The sequence below is a fragment of the Onychostoma macrolepis genome, chromosome 16 (genome assembly GCF_012432095.1).
Source record: "Onychostoma macrolepis isolate SWU-2019 chromosome 16, ASM1243209v1, whole genome shotgun sequence".
In the NCBI taxonomy this organism is placed as follows: Eukaryota; Metazoa; Chordata; class Actinopteri; order Cypriniformes; family Cyprinidae; genus Onychostoma; species Onychostoma macrolepis.
In genome coordinates, this window is record NC_081170.1 from 7,100,444 (window position 1) to 7,123,117 (window position 22,674).

General features: G+C 34.4%; 1 protein-coding gene across 3 annotated transcripts in view; it reads right to left on the reverse strand.

Moving 5' to 3' along the window:
- The window catches only part of si:dkey-122a22.2 (uncharacterized), a 27,733-nt gene continuing 5,059 nt past the window's right edge, over window positions 1–22,674 (reverse strand). For all 3 annotated transcript variants that reach the window (XM_058747509.1, XM_058747508.1, XM_058747510.1), the window contains 6 exons: window positions 19,427–19,543; window positions 18,110–18,184; window positions 7,168–7,306; window positions 1,900–1,982; window positions 717–813; window positions 1–616 (listed from right to left, as the gene is read on the reverse strand). In XM_058747509.1, the coding sequence (XP_058603492.1) occupies window positions 449–616; window positions 717–813; window positions 1,900–1,982; window positions 7,168–7,306; window positions 18,110–18,184; window positions 19,427–19,543 (679 nt within the window). In that variant the 3' untranslated portion in view covers window positions 1–448. The remainder of the gene's footprint in view (window positions 617–716; window positions 814–1,899; window positions 1,983–7,167; window positions 7,307–18,109; window positions 18,185–19,426; window positions 19,544–22,674) is intronic.

Genomic DNA, 22,674 nt, shown 5'->3' on the forward strand with positions numbered 1-22,674 from the left:
TGGTACAGTAGATGCTTTATTTAGAGGCTAATAAATAGTTAGAATAGAATCAGGTGAACTATTGTCTGTTATGTCACTGATGACAATGTGAATCGCAAAAAAAAATTCTTTGCACTGAACACTGCATTTTTTACCTCTAAATAAACTATTGTTTGTAGGAAATCTGAAATATGAGTTCATGACAGGTTTCATTTACTTAACTTTAATCGCATAAAAAAAAAAGGCATTTTGACAAAAAATAAGTACAGTTAAATTATGTCTTCAGCAGTTCACCAAAATGTACAATCCATCAACAAACAAACTACAGAGATTTCAGTTTCCTTTGTAAGCAGAAATATGAAGCTGTTATTTGGCCTCTTGCATCACTGAAGAGAGTTTGTGACAGCTGCAGGGGAAGGAGCTGTTATTGATCTGTTGTTATTAGAGAGACTGCATTTTCTGAAGCATCTCACTGCCTCTGTTGGTTGGACTGCCTTTGTGACACAAGCTTATGCAAATGTTTGATAAGCGAGGATGGATTTTTGTAGATCATGTGACGATCCGCCCCACGAATCTGGATGTGATTGGCACCGGGATAAGAGCGCTCCAAAAACTTGCTCTGAAGTTCAGCAGCCACCTGACAGTTAATGAGACGTTCAGCAAAGGATTTGCCTCTGATTAAAACTAACTAAAGTTCAGAAGTGAAGGTAGAAAGTGGGACTGTGAAAGACACTCACTTGGTTGAGATCTGAAGGAAGCTGATCATCAAAGGATTCCCCAGTGATCACATGCACAGATGTCTTGCTAGAGAGAGGCTTATATCTGGAGATCTCTCTGAAAATGTCAAGGACATTCAAACAGCAGCATAAATGAAGGCAATTCACACTAGTGATCACTTATTACTACACCATTAATTGCTTTGACCAGTGTTTTTTTGGTTTTGTTTTTCTGTCTTATACATACACTGTCCACACTTTTCTGCTTAAGCAGGTTTATTATTATTATTATTATTCATAATTAGCACAATTAACAAGAATAAATTAATATTACTGGACTGCAGCAATAATAATTTGTAGCAGATTCATAATATTTATTATGGTTTCAAAAAGCCTAAATAAAACAAAAAATCAATTTTAACAAAATTAATAATAATAACAATGATGATGATGATGAACATTGTTATTGCTGTAGTCCAATGAAATGTATCGTTTCAAAAAGCAGAAATGTATGTTATCTCTTTTAGTTAAAACCTCAGATCCCACAAGTGTTGAGATACTATTATAGCTTTATTAATTTTTTTTTTTTAATTCTGTTTTCATTTTCATTTTAATCCAAGTTAGTTTTACATATGTTTTTGTCATTTTATTAGTTTCGTTTTATTAATTTTTTATTATTATTATTGATTTTATTTTATTTTTTAAAAATTTTTTTACATTTTTAGTTTTTTTATTTTATTTTATTTCAGTTTTAGTTATTTTAGTACATTAAAATTAACTAAATGAAAATGAGAAATGCTGCCTTGGCAATTAGTTATAATAAAATAAGTTTAAGTTTTTATTTTATTTTTTTAGTTCAATTAATATAATAACACCTGTGCACTGCATATTATATAGTGGTTTTAAAAGTAGTTTATCACACTTAAAAATATTTAATTCTCATTGCATTACAAACTAAAAATTACTGCAATAAATTTGAATTCATGCAGGTGTCCTATCAGAGTAATTAAAGGTGAAGATCATCACAATAACTATGAAAGTGTCCAATCTTAATTTGAAACAGTATTTCTTTCTTTCTTTCCCTTTTTTTTTTTTTAATAAAAACAAACAAGTTTCTTATGAAACGTGGTTCAAAAGTATGTTTTTTGGGGCCACTATAAGTATAGACATTTATCAAACTATGCATTGAAGCTAAAGTCATTACCTGACTTGAGATGCGCTCTCGTTGAGAAAGAAATGCTCGTCTACTGCAGCACTCTGATGGGCAGGGTTACACAGCAGATATTTCTGACAAAGCAATCACAAGAAAAAAAATCATAACAAGCACTGATTTATATACTGATTTGATTTCTATCTTCACTTAATAGCTGAGCAAATGTATTTACATAGAGATATATTACTGTATAGCTACGCCATGACTAGGTATACTGTAGCTAGGTGGCTCAAACGACGCGAGTTGTTCCAATATTTAATTTTCACTCTTTGGTCATTGTAATATACACGCAGATGTAAAACACTCTCAGTGACCTCAGACAGACACACTTGAAAGCGTCAAGTCAACACTTGAGTCAACAGCTCGAGAGGAGCAGATCCTCTCATGAAGAACAATCCTCCATTCTGAGAGACAGAGCGGTCAAATTAAATGTCGACAGTCATTTCAAGAGCCAAGATTCCTCTCGGTTAAACATGAAAGCACCATGTAGCCACTAATTGCTATTTGATTGTCTGTGTTCTTGTGTAAAGACGTCTCATGTGAATGCAGTGAAAGCATTGACGGCACCTTTTCCTTTATTTCTTTAAATCATGTGGTTTGTAGTTTGAACATGCATTGATAAGTCCCTATGAGCAACAGCATTAGACTTGATATCTGACCTTAGGTTAACATGGCCTGCGGTGTGACAACATTTTTCAATTTTTATAATTATTATGCATGCAACTATATTAGTTAAGAGGCAAAATATTTGTACTTTTAAAAATGCATGTCGCTTTTTTTAATTAATTTAGAGAAAGCAAAAAGGTGGACATTTTTAAAGACCATTCTGTATATTGTAAATAAGACAAAAGTCCAAAAAGTCAGTAGGTTATACACTACCATTCAACAGTTTGCGATCAGTTTTTTTTTTTTTTTCTCCAAAAGTCTTATATGTGACCCTGGACCACAAAACCAGTCATAAGTGTCAATTGTTTCGAAATTGAGATTTATACATCATCTGAATGCTGAATAAATAAGCTTTCCATTGATGTATGGTTTGTTAGGATTGGACAATATTTGGCTGAGATACAACTATTTGAATATCTATAATCTGAGGGTGCAAAAAAATTGCCCAATGAAGTTCTTAGCAATGCATATTACTAATCAAAAATTAAGTTTTAATATATTTATGCTAGGAAATTTAGGAAAGGAAAGGAACATGATCTTTACTTAATATCTAATGATTTTTAACATAAAAGAAAAATGGATCATTTTGACCCATACAATGTATTTTTGGCTATTGCTACAAATATACCCCAGTGACTTAAGACTGGTTTTGTGGTCCAGGGTCACATATAACAAGGGCACATTAAATTAATCATAAGTAACAATAAGTAAAGACATTTATAATGTTACAAAAGATTTCTATTTCAAACACTGACAGCGAAGACTGGAGTAATGGCTGCTGAAAATCAAGCGTTGCATCACAGGAATAAAATACATTTTAAAATAAATTAAAATAGAAAGCAGCAATTTTAAATTGTAGAAACATTTCCCAAAATTTTACTGTATTTTTTATCTAATAATTTAGTCTTGATGAGCATAAGAGACTTCTTTTGAGACCAACCTTTTAAACAGTAGTATATAATATATGGTAGCAGTCATTCATATATTATTTTCTTTTATTAGATATAAACCATAAATTGAGCATGTATTAAACTAAGATATTAGCTGTAGTGTATTATTTGAGTTCCACCATAGAGATTGAACACTTTCCTTTCAGAAATTTACAGTCAAACTGTTGGCAGAAACTAATGCAACACACACACACATATACAGGTGCTGGTCATATAATTAGAATATCATCAAAAAGTTGATTTATTTCACTAATTCCATTCAAAAAGTGAAACTTGTATATTATATTCATTCATTACACACAGACTGATATATTTCAAATGTTTATTTCTTTTAATTTTGATGATTATAACTGACAACTAAGGAAAATCCCAAATTCAGTATCTCAGAAAATTAGAATATTACTTAAGACCAATACAAAGAAAGGATTTTTAGAAATCTTGGCCAACTGAAAAGTATGAAAATGAAAAGTATGAGCATGTACAGCACTCAATACTTAGTTGGGGCTCCTTTTGCCTGAATTACTGCAGCAATGCGGCGTGGCATGGAGTCCATCAGTCTGTGGCACTACTCAGGTGTTACACATATCTATATCTATCTATCTATCTATCTATCTATATATATATATATATATATATATATATATATGGACTGGGGCATCTTCTCTATTGACTTCCATGCAAACAGTTCTCCAAAACATCAACGCCTTTGATGTCTCTGAAGTTTCCAAATGCAGCACAAATGTAGTTAACATGCATCTATGGTTGCAACCATAACCTGAGGTTAATTTATACATTTATAATAACTGTATACTAAAACAGTTGCATGCCATGGATGCATTTTGCTTCAAGCAGCCTACCGCATTTACACCAACACAAGCAAAGTTGTTTTTGTCTCTAGCAAACAGCCAGATATTTTAAAGCTCGTTTATTTTGTTTTGTTTTGTTGAAATCTACCGTTACAAAGAAACATATTGCTTTCGTTTTATGCTTCTAATCTTTCCCAGACAAATGAGACAGAGGTCTTAAAAACACTGTGTCTGTTTTTATGCAGATAGAGAGGAAGGATGGGCATGTATGAAATAAAGAAAAAAACACACCTAGTCATCACCACCTTCCTGTTGTGCATTAATTATTTCAACCTCCTTATAAAGGCGAAGCATTCCTCTAAATCACCTCTTCCGTTCCTCAGGTCAACCTTCGATTCATGTCGTAAATGGGAATCTGTAGCTTTTTGAGTGGAAGAGGGGCCATTCAAAATTCTAATAAATGTTTTGCATATTCGTGGCCGAATGTTAACGTGCATGAAATTGGGTGGAACTGGAGCGAAGAGAGCGGCCTCGTACCTTGACTGCGCGCGGCTGTTTTGCATCGTGACCTGAGAAACCCAGTCTGAAGGCGTTTCAAAGAGCCTCGGCGTCAGTCTCTGTCTGCAGCCTCTCACATTCACACGATCCATCCGGGAAAGTTGTTCATCTTAGACAACTGATCATTAAACTGCTTCTCTTGTTCTCCAGAAATCCTGCCCCGCATGTCAAACGACTCGTGGACTTTACTGTAATTTACGCAACGGCACCACCAAGTGGCCATGTTCGAAGAACCTTTTACGTCTCGCCATCATCAGTAATAATCAAGTTTGTTGAAATTCCAAAAACAATCAAATTCAAGTAAAACAGTACAGCTTATATGTGACCCTGGACCACAAAACCAGTCTTAAGTGTCAATTTTTTGAAATTGAGATTTATACATCATCCATAAATAAGCTTTCCATTGATGTATGGTTTGTTAGGATCGGACAATATTTGGCTGAGATACAACTATTTGAAAATCTGAGGGTGCAAAAAAATCGAAATATTGAGAAAATCGCCTTTAAAGTTGTCCAAATGAAGTTCTTAGCAATGCATATTACTACTCAAAAATGAAGTTTTTATATATTTACAGTAAGAAATTGACAAAATATCTTCATGGAACATAAGTCTCACGAAATTACAAAATTGTCTGTTCTTTTAAACTGTATAAACTCCATTAAAGTCTACAGTTAAATCCTGAAAAAACTGAAGTACTTATCTCAGCTCCTGTTGGTGTTCTTCCAAAAGTGATGGAAGGTCTTGGTTCTTTATCACATTCTGTTAAATCTACCATTCGTAATTTAGGTGTTCATATGGGGCAAGCCTTCAGTCTTGATCAGCATGTGAATTATTTGGTTCAAAATTGTTTTTATCAGTTGAGAAACATCGCAAAATTGAGGCCAGTTGTGTCTACAGCGGAGCTGGAAATGATTATACATGCATTTATTTCCTCCCGCCTTGATTACTGCAACTCTCTTTTTACCTGTCTTAGTAATTCAACACTCAAACGCTTACAAGTGGTTCAAAATTCTGCTGCTAAACTCTTAACTAAGTCATCAAAGAGATCTCACGTAACCCCAATTTTAATTTCTTTACATTGGCTTCCTGTCAAATTTAGAATTCATTTTAAAATTCTTGTCATGGTGTTTAGAGCGTTGAATGGTCAAGCCCCTGTGTATATACATGAGATGTTGAAACCCTATAACTCTAGTAGGAATCTGAGATCTTCAAATCAGTTCCTACTAGTTGTTCCACGGTCTAGATTAAAGACAAAAGGAGACTGTGCATTTGAAGTAGTTGCTCCCAAGTTGTGGAATGCTCTTCCTCGGGAACTGAGATCTTTGGACTCGGTGGACATTTTTAAAAAGCAGCTGAAAACTCACTTGTTTAAACTTGCTTTTGTCTAATTTTTAAATTGTCATGTCTTTTATTTCTTCATTGTATACTGTTGTTGTACAGCACTTTGTGACACTTGCGCTTGAAAGGTGCTATAGAAATAAATATTACTTACTATAGAAATAAATATTACATTGCTTTGCTTTTTTAAAAGAAATCAAATGCAGTAACATGCCAAAGATGAAATGTGCACTTAATAATGTTTTTAAACTGATATCTGTCGTCAGTGAAAAAAAAAAAAGAATCACAACGGTTTAATTATTTTAATCGTTTGACAGCTATGAATTAAAACTTAACAAGTAAAACCAAGTTATTTCAGAAATGAAAAGAAAATCATAAAATTAAGCACAATTATTTTAATCTATTGCAAGCTAGCATGTATTTTTTAAAGTTGTAATTTTTTGTAAGTTTAACAGAAAAAAGTTATTTCAGAACTTTGACGGGAATCTTTTATTTTTTTTATTATTTTGTAATAACGCAAAAAAAAAAAATTGAACTTCAAAGAAAATCCTGAAAATAATATTTTGACAGGTAATATATTTTTTATTTTAAGTTTTAATGTATTTTTATAGGTATTTAAGACCTTCAAAATCATTAGAAATCATGAAATGAATCAAAATTAATCTATTCACAGCCAGAATGATTTTTTGAATAGATAAGTACTAACATACCTTTTGGAGAATGTGTACCCCTGGTTGGGAATCACTACTGAAGAAAACTAGGAGCAGTGACATCTTAACCTTTAGTTGTATATTTACTCACTGATCTGCTTACAAGACACAATTACCCTTTAAACATTAAAAACTGAAACTGAATCTGATAACCCTGAAATTAAGTGACCACAATAGCGGATTGTTGATCCATGAAGTGTCAGCAGGCTCAGATAGAGTTTGTGGACTGACCTGTTGCTGTATGAGTTCCTCTGGGACGTCTCCTCCCTGAAGGGCCGGCTTCAACACCCCCACAATAATGAGCAGACGACTCAAACCTGCGGCTGCAGAGAACTGCATCATCTGCAGGGACGGGACGAGGTGAGAGTACCTGTAAAAATATACAAACATAAGATTTTGAAGGGGTCATATCAGTAAAAATCCATTCAAACTAATTTTAAGGGTCACAATGAGGAGATGTTAAAGGCCAGAACACTGGAGCCAGAGGAGCAGCAGAATCAGTGACAGGCGTCTGCTGTGATGAACTGCATTAATTGAGCGGTCATTACCCACGCATGAAGGACTAAATGACTCCTCACTGCGCAGTCTAATGCTTCACAATGACAGCTCATTTATGAAGAATGAATCAATGACACAGAAACACTGATCAACACTCTGGTGAAGAATATTTAGACATGTTCATTCACACTAACACACACATGTGATAGAACTCTTCTGTCAATGCTCTGGAGCTTGCTGGAACATTGCCGGATGGTTGCTAGGGAGTTGCTAGGGTATTATGGGCTTGCTGACTGCTCCAAGTCAAAACGTGTTTTTCACAAAATTTCTATGATTTCTTTTTTTTTTCTTCTTCTTTTTATGTTTTATCATCCAGCAGGCAGAAATCTAGTTAGTCTGATCACTTCAAAAAATAATAGAACGCCTCTCCTCAAAACCCAAATGATTTTGCGACTAAAATTACAAAATACTATAATAAATTAAATTGTGTGATTTTAAAAATGTGAGTTATAGGGAAAGTTTTGTGAGATATCATCTCATTTGAACAATGAGCAAAGAACACATTGTGAGGCGTGTTTACAATTCACAAAAAAATTAATGAGCCAAATCATGAAACTTTTTTACCTTTATTAAACCTCTTCAAATAACAAAAAGGAATTATCACTGTTAAACAAAGAAGCATACAAATAAATAAATAAATGTGCACTTAAATGTTTTTAAACAGGTAACACTGGCGCCATCCTTAAAAACCAAAAAAATCTTCAAATGAATTACAACTGTTTAATTATTTTAATCATTTGACCGCTAATATGCATTTTAAGTTGTAATTTTGTTTTATAGCCAAGTAAAACCAAATGTAGTTATTTCTGAAATTAAAAGAAAGTCGTGAAATGAATCAATTTTATTCTTCTGACAGCTATTTTTAAGTTTTAAGTTTTAAATTAATGATTAATTTGTTAAACAACTAATTATTTTAATTTACTAACAGCTACACTGTAAAAAAAAAAAAAAAAAAAAGGTTGAGCCAACTTAAAATTTTAAGGCAACCAGCTTCAGCAGATTTCTGAGTTTTCTCAACTTATTGTTTTAAGTTTATACAACAAAAATGTGAGAATCTCCCACAAAAATAAGTTGAGAAAACTCAAAAATCTGCTGAAGCTTTTTTTTTTTTTTTTTTTTTTTTACAGTATAGAATTTATTTGTTTTTAAAATTTGCATTTTTATAGGGTTAAAATGTAAAAAAAAGTTTCAGTACTTTTTCAGTAAATTAATCATAACTCATTATTTTTAATCTATTAAAACCTAGTATGGATTTTTATTGTAATTTCTATTTATAGTTTTAACAAGTAAAACTATATTAAAAAATTATTACTTTTTATAAAAAAAATGAAAAAATAAATGCACTGCGAGAATACATATATCTGCGTGTGTGTTAAAACTACTACTAATAAATATCTAAATAATAAAAATAAATAAATAATAAAAACAACAATTATAAATGATAAATAAAGTCAAATTATACATAAATTAAACTTGTGGTTTAATCAGTGTATATTGCAAATCATTCAGCTTTAAGATTTTTCAGCTGTTTTAATGATGGAAATCATTTAACACCATTTTTAATGCCATACTGTATTCATGCCTGTATTCAAAACAATATTACACAAAAATTCAACCTACTTGCTCCTGGGTTAGCAGTTTGAATCAGACTCACTAAGTGAATCATTCAGAACCACGAGTCATGTTTCGGTCACATCCGATTTAATCACTCTATTTTCTTACCATTTGGTCATATTAAATTACAACTAAAACTCTCTTTCTGTGGGAAACACTGTAATATGAGTTACGTGCTGCAGTTCAATACTTACTTTAGGGGCTTATAGTTGGTTAATAGTGACAAAATGGTCCAAAACTACTGACTGGCTGTGTAGGAAAGATCTACTGAAATACTCCAGAAAAAATACGCATCCAAACGCTCGACCTTCCATCAAAAGTTTAGCATCGAAAGTTTAAGACTGAGAGTTTGAGCTCATCTTTTTAAATATTCTTTTCCATGTCATTTTACCCCTTTTTCTTCCAAACGTTCTTCCCTGACACCTTTTCATCTGTCAGCATTTCCCCCAAAACACGGCCCATATCGAGCCTGACAATTTGATTCGGAGTCAAATCAGTCCGTTCGCTCTGACATTTTATTTCCACCTGTCCTATTCTCTCCATTTCGTCATTCTATCAATTCCTCCGGTGCTAATTCTGCCCGGTAGGTCTGGATTATGCGCAGGAAGGCATGCGTGTCAAAGGGAAATTTAGCGAGGGTAAAGACAGCCCAGATAGGAGGATGAATTAAACAGATAACGGCAGGCAGACGGAGTGAGGAAGTCGTGTCAAGCAAAACGCCTCACCAATGTTGGTCATTTTCCCTTCCGTTCTCTCTCTCTCTCTCTCCTTCCCCCTCCTTAAGCATGACAGAAAACTATCTAAATGAATAAAAAAGTGATGAAATGACTTTGGTGCCGTGGACTTTCTGCTCTTTGACTTCCCATCTGGATTAGTGCAGGCTGAATGGAGTCTGTTTCTTTTGTAAGAACCAACACATGAGTCTGTCTGAATGTTTCTCTCTCTTTGCCACACACACACACACACACACACAGTGCTTGATAAGAGTCCATCTGAATTTGCATGGCAAATTATGTCCTGTATGACCACTAGAGCTGCCCAGATGGACTGCTACACAAATAGGGGAGACAAGATTATGACAAACAAATTATTCAACGGACTATTTACCATGATTCAAATGGATATAACTGCTGGCCTAATACAAACTTTTTATTGCTGTATTATCTAGTTCATATATTAAATTTCACTGTTTTAATTTGTATGAAATTGACATTTTTACAATCGCATAATTTGTTTGTCACAATTCAATACAGAATACACAATACAGAACAAAACACAGAGAATATCTATAAATGTTAAATAAGCAAAAATTATCCTGAACATCTGATATTGGTTGAAGAAACAGATATGGAAAACACACCATTCTTAAATGTTTAGGTGGTTTAAGGATTATGCAATGCAATGCATTGACAGTAACAAACTAGGTATTGGGGTGTGTTAAACCAGCCTAATCTTGTCTGCTGGTCTCCCAGCCTGGTCAGACTGGTCTGTTAGAATTTTCCAGTCTGCTTGGCTTGGAGACCATCTGAAGATCAGATTGGCCAGGTTTAAAGACCACCTTTAACTAGCATAAATACCAGAAACAAATATGGGCTGGTTTAATTTTAGTTTTTTTCCAGCAGGGTTTGTGTGTTTGTGTTTGTGTGTGTGTGTGTGTGTGTGTGTGTGTGTGTGGGCTTGTTTAGCTATACTTGTGAGGACCAGATGTCCCCACAAGGATAGTAAAACCTAACATTTTTGACTTTGTGAGGACATTTGGCAAGGGAAATAAATTATTAAAAATACTGAATGAAGTTTATCTCAAAATGTAAAAATGCAAAAAGATTTCTGTAAGGGGTAGGTTTAGGGGTAGGGTTGGTGTAGGGCAATAGAAAATATTGTTAGGTCAGTATAAAAACAATAGAAGTCTATGAAAGTCCTCACAAGTATAGAAAAACAAACATGTGTGTGTGTGTGTGTGTCTGTGTGTGTGTGTGTCTGTGTGTGTCTGTCTGTGTGTGTGTGTGTGTCTGTCCCTGGACCACAAAACCAGTCATAAGTGTCGATTGTTTCGAAATTGAGATTTATACATCATCTGAAAGCTGAAAAAATAAGATTTCCATTGATGTATGGTTTGTTAGGATCTGACAATATTTGACCAAGATACAACTATATGAATATCTGGAATCCGAGGGTGCAAAGAAAAATCAAATATTGAGAAAATCGCCTTTAAAATTGTCCAAATGAAGTTCTTCGCAATGAATATTACCAATCAAAAATGAAGTTTTGATATATTTACGGTAAGATGAAACATGATCTTTACTTAATATCCTACTGATTTTTGCCATAAAATGTATTTTTGGCTATTGCTACAAATATACCCCAGTGACTTAAGACTGGTTTTGTGGTCCAAGGTCACATTTGATTCTTCCTTGTCTCATGACTCACAAGTATGAACTGTCTTTAATGTAAACTAAACATTACGGTTAGAGTTGAGAAGCTCAATTAATTTCAGGGAAGTTCAAACTATTTCAATAAATCCACTTGATTGGGCTACTTGTTGGCTTTATCACTCAAAAATGCTCACAAAAGTCCCAGTGAGGCAATTTTCTTGTATTAAAATGTTCAAAAAATGGTATGTGTAAAGTTAATATTAAAAAAAGCATTAAAATTATATTTAACTAGATTTTTACAATTAGTTCCTACATTAAACATTTTGAATCTCCTAGACAAAAATGGCCATTCGGTTGAAATAATGCTCCCTTTTACGCTGTTTCAGAAAACTTGCATAAAGCAGTTGGATAACAGCTATAGATAAGTCTTATTGTCAACTATAGCTGTGTATAAAAGCCATTAAATGTACATAGAAAAAGTTCCAATGGTTGTGAGGTTATTCTGAAAGCGGTCAGTAGGGGGCAGTCATGTCTCACTATGACACACTGTGAGTGAGCACTAAAAGGGAAAGAAAGACTAACGTGGCCTTACTTCATTACTGATGATGACTGACAGTAGTTGCTCCAGCACTAGAAGCTCTAATTACTGTTAATTGTCATTACTGAAGCCAGACCAATGTAATAACACAGGATCTCTTACCTACTGCAGAAGCTACACAAACATTACAGGCAGTGTCAGCAATTTTCCGAATATGAATTTCATATACATATATGTATGACAGAAACTGACTGACTGCTTGATTGATTTGTCCCATTGACTCTTGTGTTTCAGAGGTGTCTGTTAGAGGAAGATCATGTGGTGAAGGCATCTGACTGTGAAGTCTTCTTCAATCATCCTGTACCTCAGACCTGCCGAGGCCTGCTCAACCCTGCAGGGTCTTGCACCACTTTATCCCCTCTAAAGGTGCCGTCACACTAATAGCAGTTCAATCTCTGGAGGTCAGCAAGTTGCAATGCTGTGTTAGTTGCTAGTAAGCATTTCCACAACACCTCCAGAAGACAAATCACATGAGCTCTACTGTCGTCACTTCTATTTGGAGTTGTTAATTTGCAGCTCTGTCAAATCAGTCAATGGTTGCTCTGGTCACCACATAAATCTTAAGTTATAAACAAATAGTCAATCAATTCATTCAATTCACTAGCATTAAACACATTCAGAGCTATTTTTTCTGACAGGTTACTCCAAGTACAGCCAATAAAATATCCAGATAATGGTGGCCAAAATGGTGCCAATGCTCAGCCAGTCTCGTAAGAACATTTTCTAATATTCAAAGTCATTTAATTTAGTGTCTTTATGCCATCAAAAGATGCTTCTGATATATGTCTAAATAAAATAATAAATGAATAAATGTGCATGTTCATTTCTTGCTGAACTCAAATGAGTCACATAATGGCGATAAATAATGGAGGTGGGAGTGTATGACGGATCTCTGAGTAAAGCAAATGAAATAGATAGATAGACAGACAGACAGACAACTCCAACACTCAAGGCAGAATAAAGCAAAAGTTCAGTACAGATGTGCTTTAACTGCAGACTGTCAGCTTTAATTTGAGGGTATTTACATCCAAATCAGGTGAACGGTGTAGGAATTACAACAGTTTGCATATGTGCCTCCCACTTGTTGAGGGACCAAAAGTAATGGGACAGAATAATAATCATAAATCAAACTTTCACTTTTTAATACTTGGTTGCAAATCCTTTGCAGTCAATTACAGCCTGAAGTCTGGAACGCATAGACATCAACATCGTTTCATCCCTGGTGATGCTCTGCCAGGCCTCTACTGCAACCGTCTTCAGTTCCTGCTTGTTCTTGGGGCATTTTCCCTTCAGTTTTGTCTTCAGCAAGTGAAATGCATGCTCAATCGGATTCAGGTCAGGTGATTGACTTGGCCATTGCATAACAGTCCACTTCTTTCCCTTCAAAAACTCTTTGGTTGCTTTTGCAGTATGCTTTGGGTCATTGTCCATCTGCACTGTGAAGCGCCGTCCAATGAGTTCTGAAGCATTTGGCTGAATATGAGCAGATAATATTGCCCGAAACACTTCAGAATTCATCCTGCTGCTTTTGTCAGCAGTCACATCATCAATAAATACAAGAGAACCAGTTCCACTGGCAGCCATATATGCCCACGCCATGACACTACCACCACCATGCTTCACTGATGAGGTGGTATGCTTAGGATCATGAGCAGTTCCTTTCCTTCTCCATACTCTTCTCTTCCCATCACTCTGGTACAAGTTGATCTTGGTCTCATCTGTCCATAGGATGTTGTTCCAGAACTGTGAAGGCTTTTTTAGATGTCGTTTGGCAAACTCTAATCTGGCCTTCCTGTTTTTGAGGCTCACCAATGGTTTACATCTTGTGGTGAACCCTCTGTATTCACTCTGGTGAAGTCTTCTCTTGATTGTTGACTTTGACACACATACATCTTGATCTGGCCAACTGTTGTGAAGGGTGTTTTCTTCACCAGGGAAAGAATTCTTCGGTCATCCACCACAGTTGTTTTCCGTGGTCTTCCGGGTCTTTTGGTGCTGCTGAGCTCACCGGTGCGTTCCTTCTTTTAAGAATGTTCCAAACAGTTGTTTTGGCCACGCCTAATGTTTTTGCTATCTCTCTGATAGGTTTGTTTTGTTTTTTCAGTCTAATGAAGGCTTGCTTCACTGATAGTGACAGCTCTTTGGATCTCATCTTGACAGTTGACAGCAACAGATTCCAAATGCAAATAGCACACTTGAAATGAACTCTGGACCTTTTATCTGCTCATTGTAATTGGGATAATGAGGGAATAACACACACCTGGCCATGGAACAGCTGAGAAGCCAATTGTCCCATTACGTTTGGTCCCTTAACAAGTGGGAGGCACATATGCAAACTGTTGTAATTCCTACACTGTTCACCTGATTTGGATGTAAATACCCTCAAATTAAAGCTGACAGTCTGCAGTTAAAGCACATCTTGTTCGTTTCATTTGAAATCCATTGTGGTGGTGTATAGAGCCAAAAATGTTAGAATTGTGTCGATGTCCCAATATTTATGGACCTGACTGTATGTATATATATATATATATTTTTTTTTTTTTTTTTTTTTTTTAATCAGCCATATTAAATAAATTCTTGATTTTTATGAGTGTCATTGTGCCATTTGATAGATGGGATGCACAGACAGAAAAGACTTTATCTTGGGGAAATCCCTCTCGAGAGAGACTTTGAAATTTGACAATTCTGACATGCCAGAATGGGGTTTTCTGACAGCTGCTTCTGCTCCTTCAAAAGCAAAAACACAGTCTGTACTGTGTAAACCTCACAGGAACTGCATTCAGCTGCTTTTTGTCACCACAGCAGAAAAAAAAAATCAACAGAAAAAGACCAAAAAAAAAGGCCATCTGTTCGCAAGCAACCGTATCCGAGATGACTAGAAAACCCAGCTAAAACCAGTGTTTGGAATAGAAGCTGTTTTGTTTGATGATGGTTCAGGATGGTCTACTAGCTAATAGCCCAGATCACTTAAACTGTTGCAAAACCCATTTTTACCCAATTTTCTGATTTAAGTTGGGGATTTAAGGATGGGTAGATTCAACTTGACAAGTCACCTCTGAAGTGCCAGATTTTCATGATCTGACAACTGAGTATTTGCACAAGTCTCTGACCGCACATCAGAGATCAGACCGGATGAGAGCCGGGACACTCTGCTGCTCCGTTTTGTTCTCCAGTGATTGGGAGTGACTCATTTTGTCGGATATAACAGACCTAATTTCAGAGTGAGGCAGCGTTTATGAGACGCTCTTTTGATGTGGAAATCCTGCTGGCATGGGGAAGACGCTGATACCGTCTCCGCTGTCATCCTCAGGTGCGTTGGCCCTCCTTATTGGACACCGGCAGTTTATCTCTTAGTCGCCACACGAGGCTTCTTAAAAGGAAGGAAACGGCAATTACGCAGACTTGTGACCCAATTAAATCCATTCAAAAGAACACGGAAGCACTGCAGTTAGCAAAACAAAGAGTATTTTTGGTTTGAGTTTACACCTCATGTAAAAGCCTCTCATCGCTCAAAGAATTAACGCCTGCTTTTGACATACCTTGGAGACACTTAGTAACATAAAATGAATCGGTAAGCAGGAAATGGGCCTAGAAAGTTGTGTTAGTCAAAAAATCCTGAAGCAATATGTGCAAGTTTGGTACGGGAATTTAAATCATAAAGTGGAACTGGAACCAATCCTAAAAGATCCCAATGGAAGTAAAAATAAGAAGAATTTAATAAAATAAAAATGAAGATAAAAATAAAATATATATCTAATATATATATATATATATCTAATTGTCTATAAATATAATACTGTAATCTACTATTGCTTTATTAGATTTAAAGGAAATAATGCTTTTAAATAAAATAAAATAAAAGATGAACAATTTAAACTTCAAAAACGTAAACAAAAATTTTAAATGTTGCCTTAGCAAGCAACTAAACTAAGCTGAAGTAAATAAACGCTGTATAGATATATAAAGAACGTATAAAATGACAAAAGCACATAACAAAATGATTCAAATTTAAAATAAAAAAATATGCCTGTGAAAATACCCTGAAAATATGAAATTAAAAACTAATTTAAAAAAACTATAACAGTACAGAAATAATACTGTTAAGGATCAATATTACAACATTTTTAAACATAATTTTATGCCAATAACTGCAGATAATAAAAATAGATTTTAGAAAATTCCAAGGATCATTCCAGCCTGTGAAACTGTTCTAAAATAAAATTATAATACAATATTTCCCCAAAGACTTCATTTTATATTGCACGGCTATCACATAATCGCAAGCAGAAGTGTTTAATACATCCTCAGCATCTTTAATTTAAACCAGCAGCTCTTATGATTTAAGTAAGATCAGTAATAAAACTCATGTGATACGGATATTAACTTAAGCCCTGAGTTAATATCCACAACATTTATTTCAGTGTGTCCCAAGTAATTGGATTGCATGTACACCGTCTTACACTCAATGGAACGAGCATCTATTAATCAAAGCGTAATTGCGCACATTTCCCAGATAAATGGCGCTGCTTCTCGTCCAGTCATGTACAAATGAGTCAATCCGGGCATATTCATTTCTTATCTAGCTGAACTCATTCGAGTCATATAATGGCGATAAATAATAGAGGTAGAAGTTTATGAAACGGGATATTCTCCATGAAGGAAGGAAGGGCTTTTAAAGCAGAGGAATTCTGATCATGTCGCTTCTAAATGACTCCAATAGCAGGTAGAACAAGGCCAGGAAATGCGACTGTATTTCTTCCACTGAAATTGAATAGCTTCAGCATGCTTAACTATAGACATAAACTGCAACTAGCTGTAAATACCCATGTAATTGGAGCTGTATGTGGCTGTTTAAATATTTAATGAGTGCTTACATTGGCTTTATAGTAGTGTCTGTGAGCACTCAGCAGCTCAGTTTTTGAACGCTAAAAGAGTGAAAGTGTTGTCAGACTGGCTCCTTTTAGCTCTGACGAAAGACGTGGTAAATGTAAACATTACCGAAGTAAATATTTGCTTTTACAATGATTCAAATCTTTAAAAAAAAAAAATAATAATAATCAAATTAGGGTTCAATTTGATTGGGACAATTTACAATTGAAAAAAGAAAAAAATAACAACAACATGAATAAGTAAAATGTATTTTTAAAAGTAAAAATATTAACATGGTATAATAACATGGATTATCAGGTGATATATATATATATGAACAGATTGTTTAATTTAATAAGTGTAATATCTATATCATATTAATAATAATATATATATATATATATATATATATATATATATGAACAGATTGTTTAATTTAATAAGTGTAATATCTATATCATATTAATAATAATATAAATGTATATATAATTATATATATATGTAAATTATATCTAAATATATCAATAAATATTTATATATATTTTAACATTTATAGATAATTTATATAAAGTATATATATATATATATATATATATATATATATATATATATATATATATATATTACACACACACACACACACAAACACCACCACAAAATTCAGAGAAAAAAAAAACACATTTCAAAGAATTCCATAGTATTTCCATGTATATGAAATATTAATGTTATATAAATGTCAAATTTGCAATACAATAGTATCATTTTTGTAAGTCAAATCAGATCTGTGTATCAATAAATATGGAACATGTCAAATACTTGATTCAATCAATTATAGGCTTATTCTAGTAAAAACTAGTTAAAGGTGAAGTGTGTAATATTTGTTCCACTAGCATAACCAAACTTAATAATTAAAGATTATTTGCATTGTGTCTGGCCAGAGTAATGTTTTGATACAGCAACAGTCTGTATGCTTTCTGTATGCTTTTCAGGGAATTCAACTTCTGAATGACTTACTAAAACAAAAGAAAGTATTTTAACACCTTTAAAAAAAATTATACACTTCCCCTTTAATTTCTTCCTCTGGCTCTCAGCATTAGGATGGAGCTAGGATTTGACGAATTATGTTTGTGCCTCACACTCTCCGTCTCGGCTGATGACTCACCAGTACTGCTGCCACTTCTCCTCTTCAAAGACATCCTCTGGGATCGGATCGATCAACACCAGGTCAGACACTTGCCTGAAGAGACAGAGAGAGACAGTGAAAAGACCACACAGACGATGTTTCTAGAGCTCAGATGAGACCCCACACACCGATCGAGAAATGAACAGCATCTATCGAGTGAGATGAATGGGCTCAGAGCTGCAGCGGGGACAATATTTTCAGTCCTTGGGCGCTACAGGCCTGATGCAGCTGAATTTATGGGTCTTAAAGCTGCACATCAGAGCAGATGAAACGTTAAATCTGTCAGATGGAGGGAGGGTGGAGGGGTAGGGGGAGTGTGTGCCGAAAAGTCAGTCCCAAGCTGCTCTGATGGATCTTTTGGTCATGACAGGTATAAATGTCTGGAAGAAAAACCCTGTTAGGCATATATAACACTATTCACCAATGTATTGTACACTACTGGTCAAAAGTTTGAAATAATCATGATTTTTCAATGTTTATGAAAGAAATCATTTTTGCTCATCAAGACTGCATTTATTTGATCAAACATGCAGTAAAAACAGCAATATTTTGAAATATTATTACAATTTAAAATAACTTTTTAATATATTTTAAAAAGTAATTTATTTATGTAATAGCAAAGCTGTATTTTTGGTGTCACATGATTCTTCAGAAATTATTCTATTATAGTGATTTGGTGCTCAATTATTATTTATTATTACTGGTGCTCAAATATTAATAATGGTTCTTAGTGTTGAAAATTTGTTCTTACCAATGTTCAAAAGAACAGCATTTATTTGAAATAGAAATCTTTTGTAATATTATAAATGTTTTTACTGTCACTTTTGATCAATTGAATGCATCCTTGCTGAATAAAAATATTAATTGTTTTTGTTTTAATCTTACTTACTCCAAACTTCTAAATGTATCAATGTTTCCACAAAAATTAAGCAGCACAAATGATTTCATTAATAATAAGAAGAAATGTTTCTTAAGCAGAAAATCAGCATATTAGAATCATTTCTGAAGAATCATGTGACACTGAAGACTGGAGTAATGATGCTGAAAAGCTTTGCATCACAAGAATAAATTATATTTTCAAATATATTTAAATAGAAAACAGTGCTTTTAAACTATAATAACATTTCATTATATTGTTGTTTTTACTATATTTTGATCAAATAAATGCAGCATAAAAGAGTTCTTTCAAAAACATTAAACATAAATGTAACATACATTCTGTGGTGGTAACAAACTTCCTGACATGTTCAGATAAGACTGACTGACATTTTTTTCAAAAAGAACAGCATGACTTACGTGTCATGGATGTGGCTGTAGAACCTGCCATTGAGCGTGCCCAACTCAGAGCCAATCAGGATGAAGGGTGTGGCTATATCTGCAGCCTTGACCAATCGATGAAGGTCATCCACCATCCTGAAGGATAAGAAAGGAGAGATACAGGTCAGGAATGAGTGCAGGTTTGTGCAAATAACGTCTAGACATGACTCATCTGACAGTTCATTAATCACTGAGACACATTATGACACACATGTACGTTCACCTCCAGACGGGACGCCCACAGTCCCAGACTGCTGCCCAGTTTTTAAAGCGGTCAGTGATGTTACATGAAGGACAAACTGACCTCAAACCAGAGGCTGACATACTAAACTAATATGCACTGTGTACCATGAGACACTAATGGGTTTTATTTCTGACATCCTCATTAACTAAAAGGCCATGAAGATTCAGTGGGCACTGAGTGATTTGTTGCAGTATGTCTTCAAGATGTGCAGGGGGTCAAGAAAATGGTCAAGAAAAACTAGAGACTGACCAACATTGATATCAGTATAGATTTCGTTATTCCTTTTTACAGAACAAATATTCAATATTTGAATACTTTGACAGAATAAACAAAAATGTAAATAAAATAATAATAATTATTATTTATAATAGCAATAATTATTATTGTTGTTTATGCTCTTAAGTTTATGCATATTATTATTATATATTTATTATTGTTTCGGGATGCGTCTAATCCTTAAGCACACATTTCTGGTGTTTCGTTCAAATTAAGCTGAAAAGTGTGAATATTTAATTTGGCAAGTGCTGTCCTGGTATTATTTAAGTGTTGGTTTGCATTTTTACGGTAATTAAATTTTGTGTAAAATATAATATTCCAATTTAAATATTAAATATAAGTATCAAATAATGAGTAAAGAAAAAGTGGTTGATATTTACTCTTTGATCACACTGGAATAAGAAGGTCAAGTTGAGCACAGGATTCAGTATTACACACAATGTTTTGTACAGTAGTATATATATACAGTCAATAAGTCTAAGAACAAAACAACACATGTCCTTGTCAAAAATTAAAAATAAAATTATCATGTACTATTGGCTTTCCTTCAACATCAAATCAAATCAGTTTCCAAATGAAAAGGTTTCAGGAAAGAACAAAAAGGACAATACTCCACGTTTTTGTTCCTGGCTTATTGAATTTTAGGAAAATTAATATCTTGCTGTCCGCCTTCTAAACGTGCCAGAAAGAGGAGAAAACAGGACACTGATAACAAACTCCCCTGTCCTCTCGCTACACATCACTTTAATGCATGAAGAAATGTTATCATGTCAAGAGCAACAAGATAAGAGTGACTCCACATGTAGGACAAATAAACCTGAAGGCAGGACGTCTTGTTGCCAGAGGACAAGGACAAAGACATCTCTGTCCTACAGCACTGATTGAATAGTAGAGCAGGTCAATGTCAAAGATACGAGACGCACAGATACCTGCGTGTGGATTAAACTATTAACATGGAAGGGGTGTCTCTTTGTTTTTAGATTTAGTGCCTAATATAACCATAAAATCTTTATGTATTGTAAACAAGTACAATACATTTCAAAAAGGGTCTGTCAAATTTTTATTTTTATTCATTTATTAAAATAATAAATTAACACTTACTAGCAAGGGCACGTTAAATTGGTTAAAAAAAGACATTTATAATGTTACAAAATGTTTCTATTTCAAATAAATGCAGTTCTTTTAAAGAAGTTAAAAAAGAGAAATTTTACACTTTTATCCACTAAATGAGCTAATTTGATGCCTGCTACAGGTCTCAAAAAAGTTGGCACGGGGGCAACACAGGGCTAAAAAAGCAAGAAATTTTGAAAAGATTCAGCTGGGAGAACATCTAGCAACTAATTAAGTTAATTGACATCTGGTCTGTAACATGATTAGCTATAAAAGGGATGTCTTAGAGAGGCAGAGTCTCTCAGAAGTAAAGATGGGCAGAGGCTCTCCAATCTGTGAAATTGAGTGGAGCTTTTTGTGGTCTGTCCTAGAGCATTTTGAGTTTAGCTCCTTTTTTCTATAAGCAGTCAAAACTATTTATTCTGAATGCTCAGCCAGAGTAATCACTGGTTCTTATATCTCCCCTATCTTGGCAGGGGCACTCGTCAAGGCTGTCCTCTGTCACCCTTGCTTTTTAATTTATCATTAGAGCCTTTGGCCCAAGCAATCAGACGTTTTGTTGTATATATCAAACATCACAGACTCAGTTAAGGAATGCTTAAAATTATTTGATACATTTGGTAAACTGTCTGGTTATAAGACTAATTGAGCAAATCCATACTTATGAACCTTAATTTAGCTGCTAAATCAGAGATTCAGACCTTACCCACTACGATTCCTGTCAGTGACCAGTTTAATCAGAGTTTTTCCTTCATTATCTCGCATTTCCAAGTGGAACTATCAGTCTCTTCTGGATAAGATTAAGAGCAATCTTCTGTGTTGGTCTCCACTGTGTTTGGCTCTTCATGGAAGGACAGCCACTGTTAAGATGAATATACTTCCGAGGCTAAGCTTTTTATTTTCAGTGTTACACTCTAAAAAAAAAAAAAATGGTGCTATATAGCACTAAAAGTGGAGGAACCACTTTTGGTGCTATATAGCACCATATCTTTAAAGGTGCTATACAGCACCTTTGTCAAATGGTGCTATGTAGAACCATAAGAGGTGCCATATTGCACTGTATTTCTTCAACAAAAATGGTGCAAAAAAAACAGCACCAATGCTAGTTCTTTGGCTCGTAAAGAACCTTTAAAGGAGCTTAACAGGTTCTGTATATGGTAGCGATGCTATATAGCCCCTCAGTCATGCCAAAGAACCGGTGAAGAACTGCTGAAGAACCACTGTGAAGCACCAAGATTTGGTGCTATACAGCACCAAAAGTGGTTCCCCTGTGATTACGAGCCAAAGAACCAATTTTAGTGCTATATAGCACCATTTTTTTAGAGTGTATCTCTGACACCACCTAATGGCTATTTTAAAGAGATCAATACAGCAGTATCAAAATTCTTGTGGAATAATAAATAAACGGCCTAGAATTCATTTTAAATCTATGCACCGGCTAAAACCTTATGGTGGCTTATCCCTACCAGATTTTTGGTCCAATTATTTAGCATACCAGATGAGACCACTTAGGACGTGGCTAGATGTTGACTCCCCTGTCCCATGGCGGGCTTTAGAAACTAATATTATTTACCCATTGCATCTACAGGATTTACCC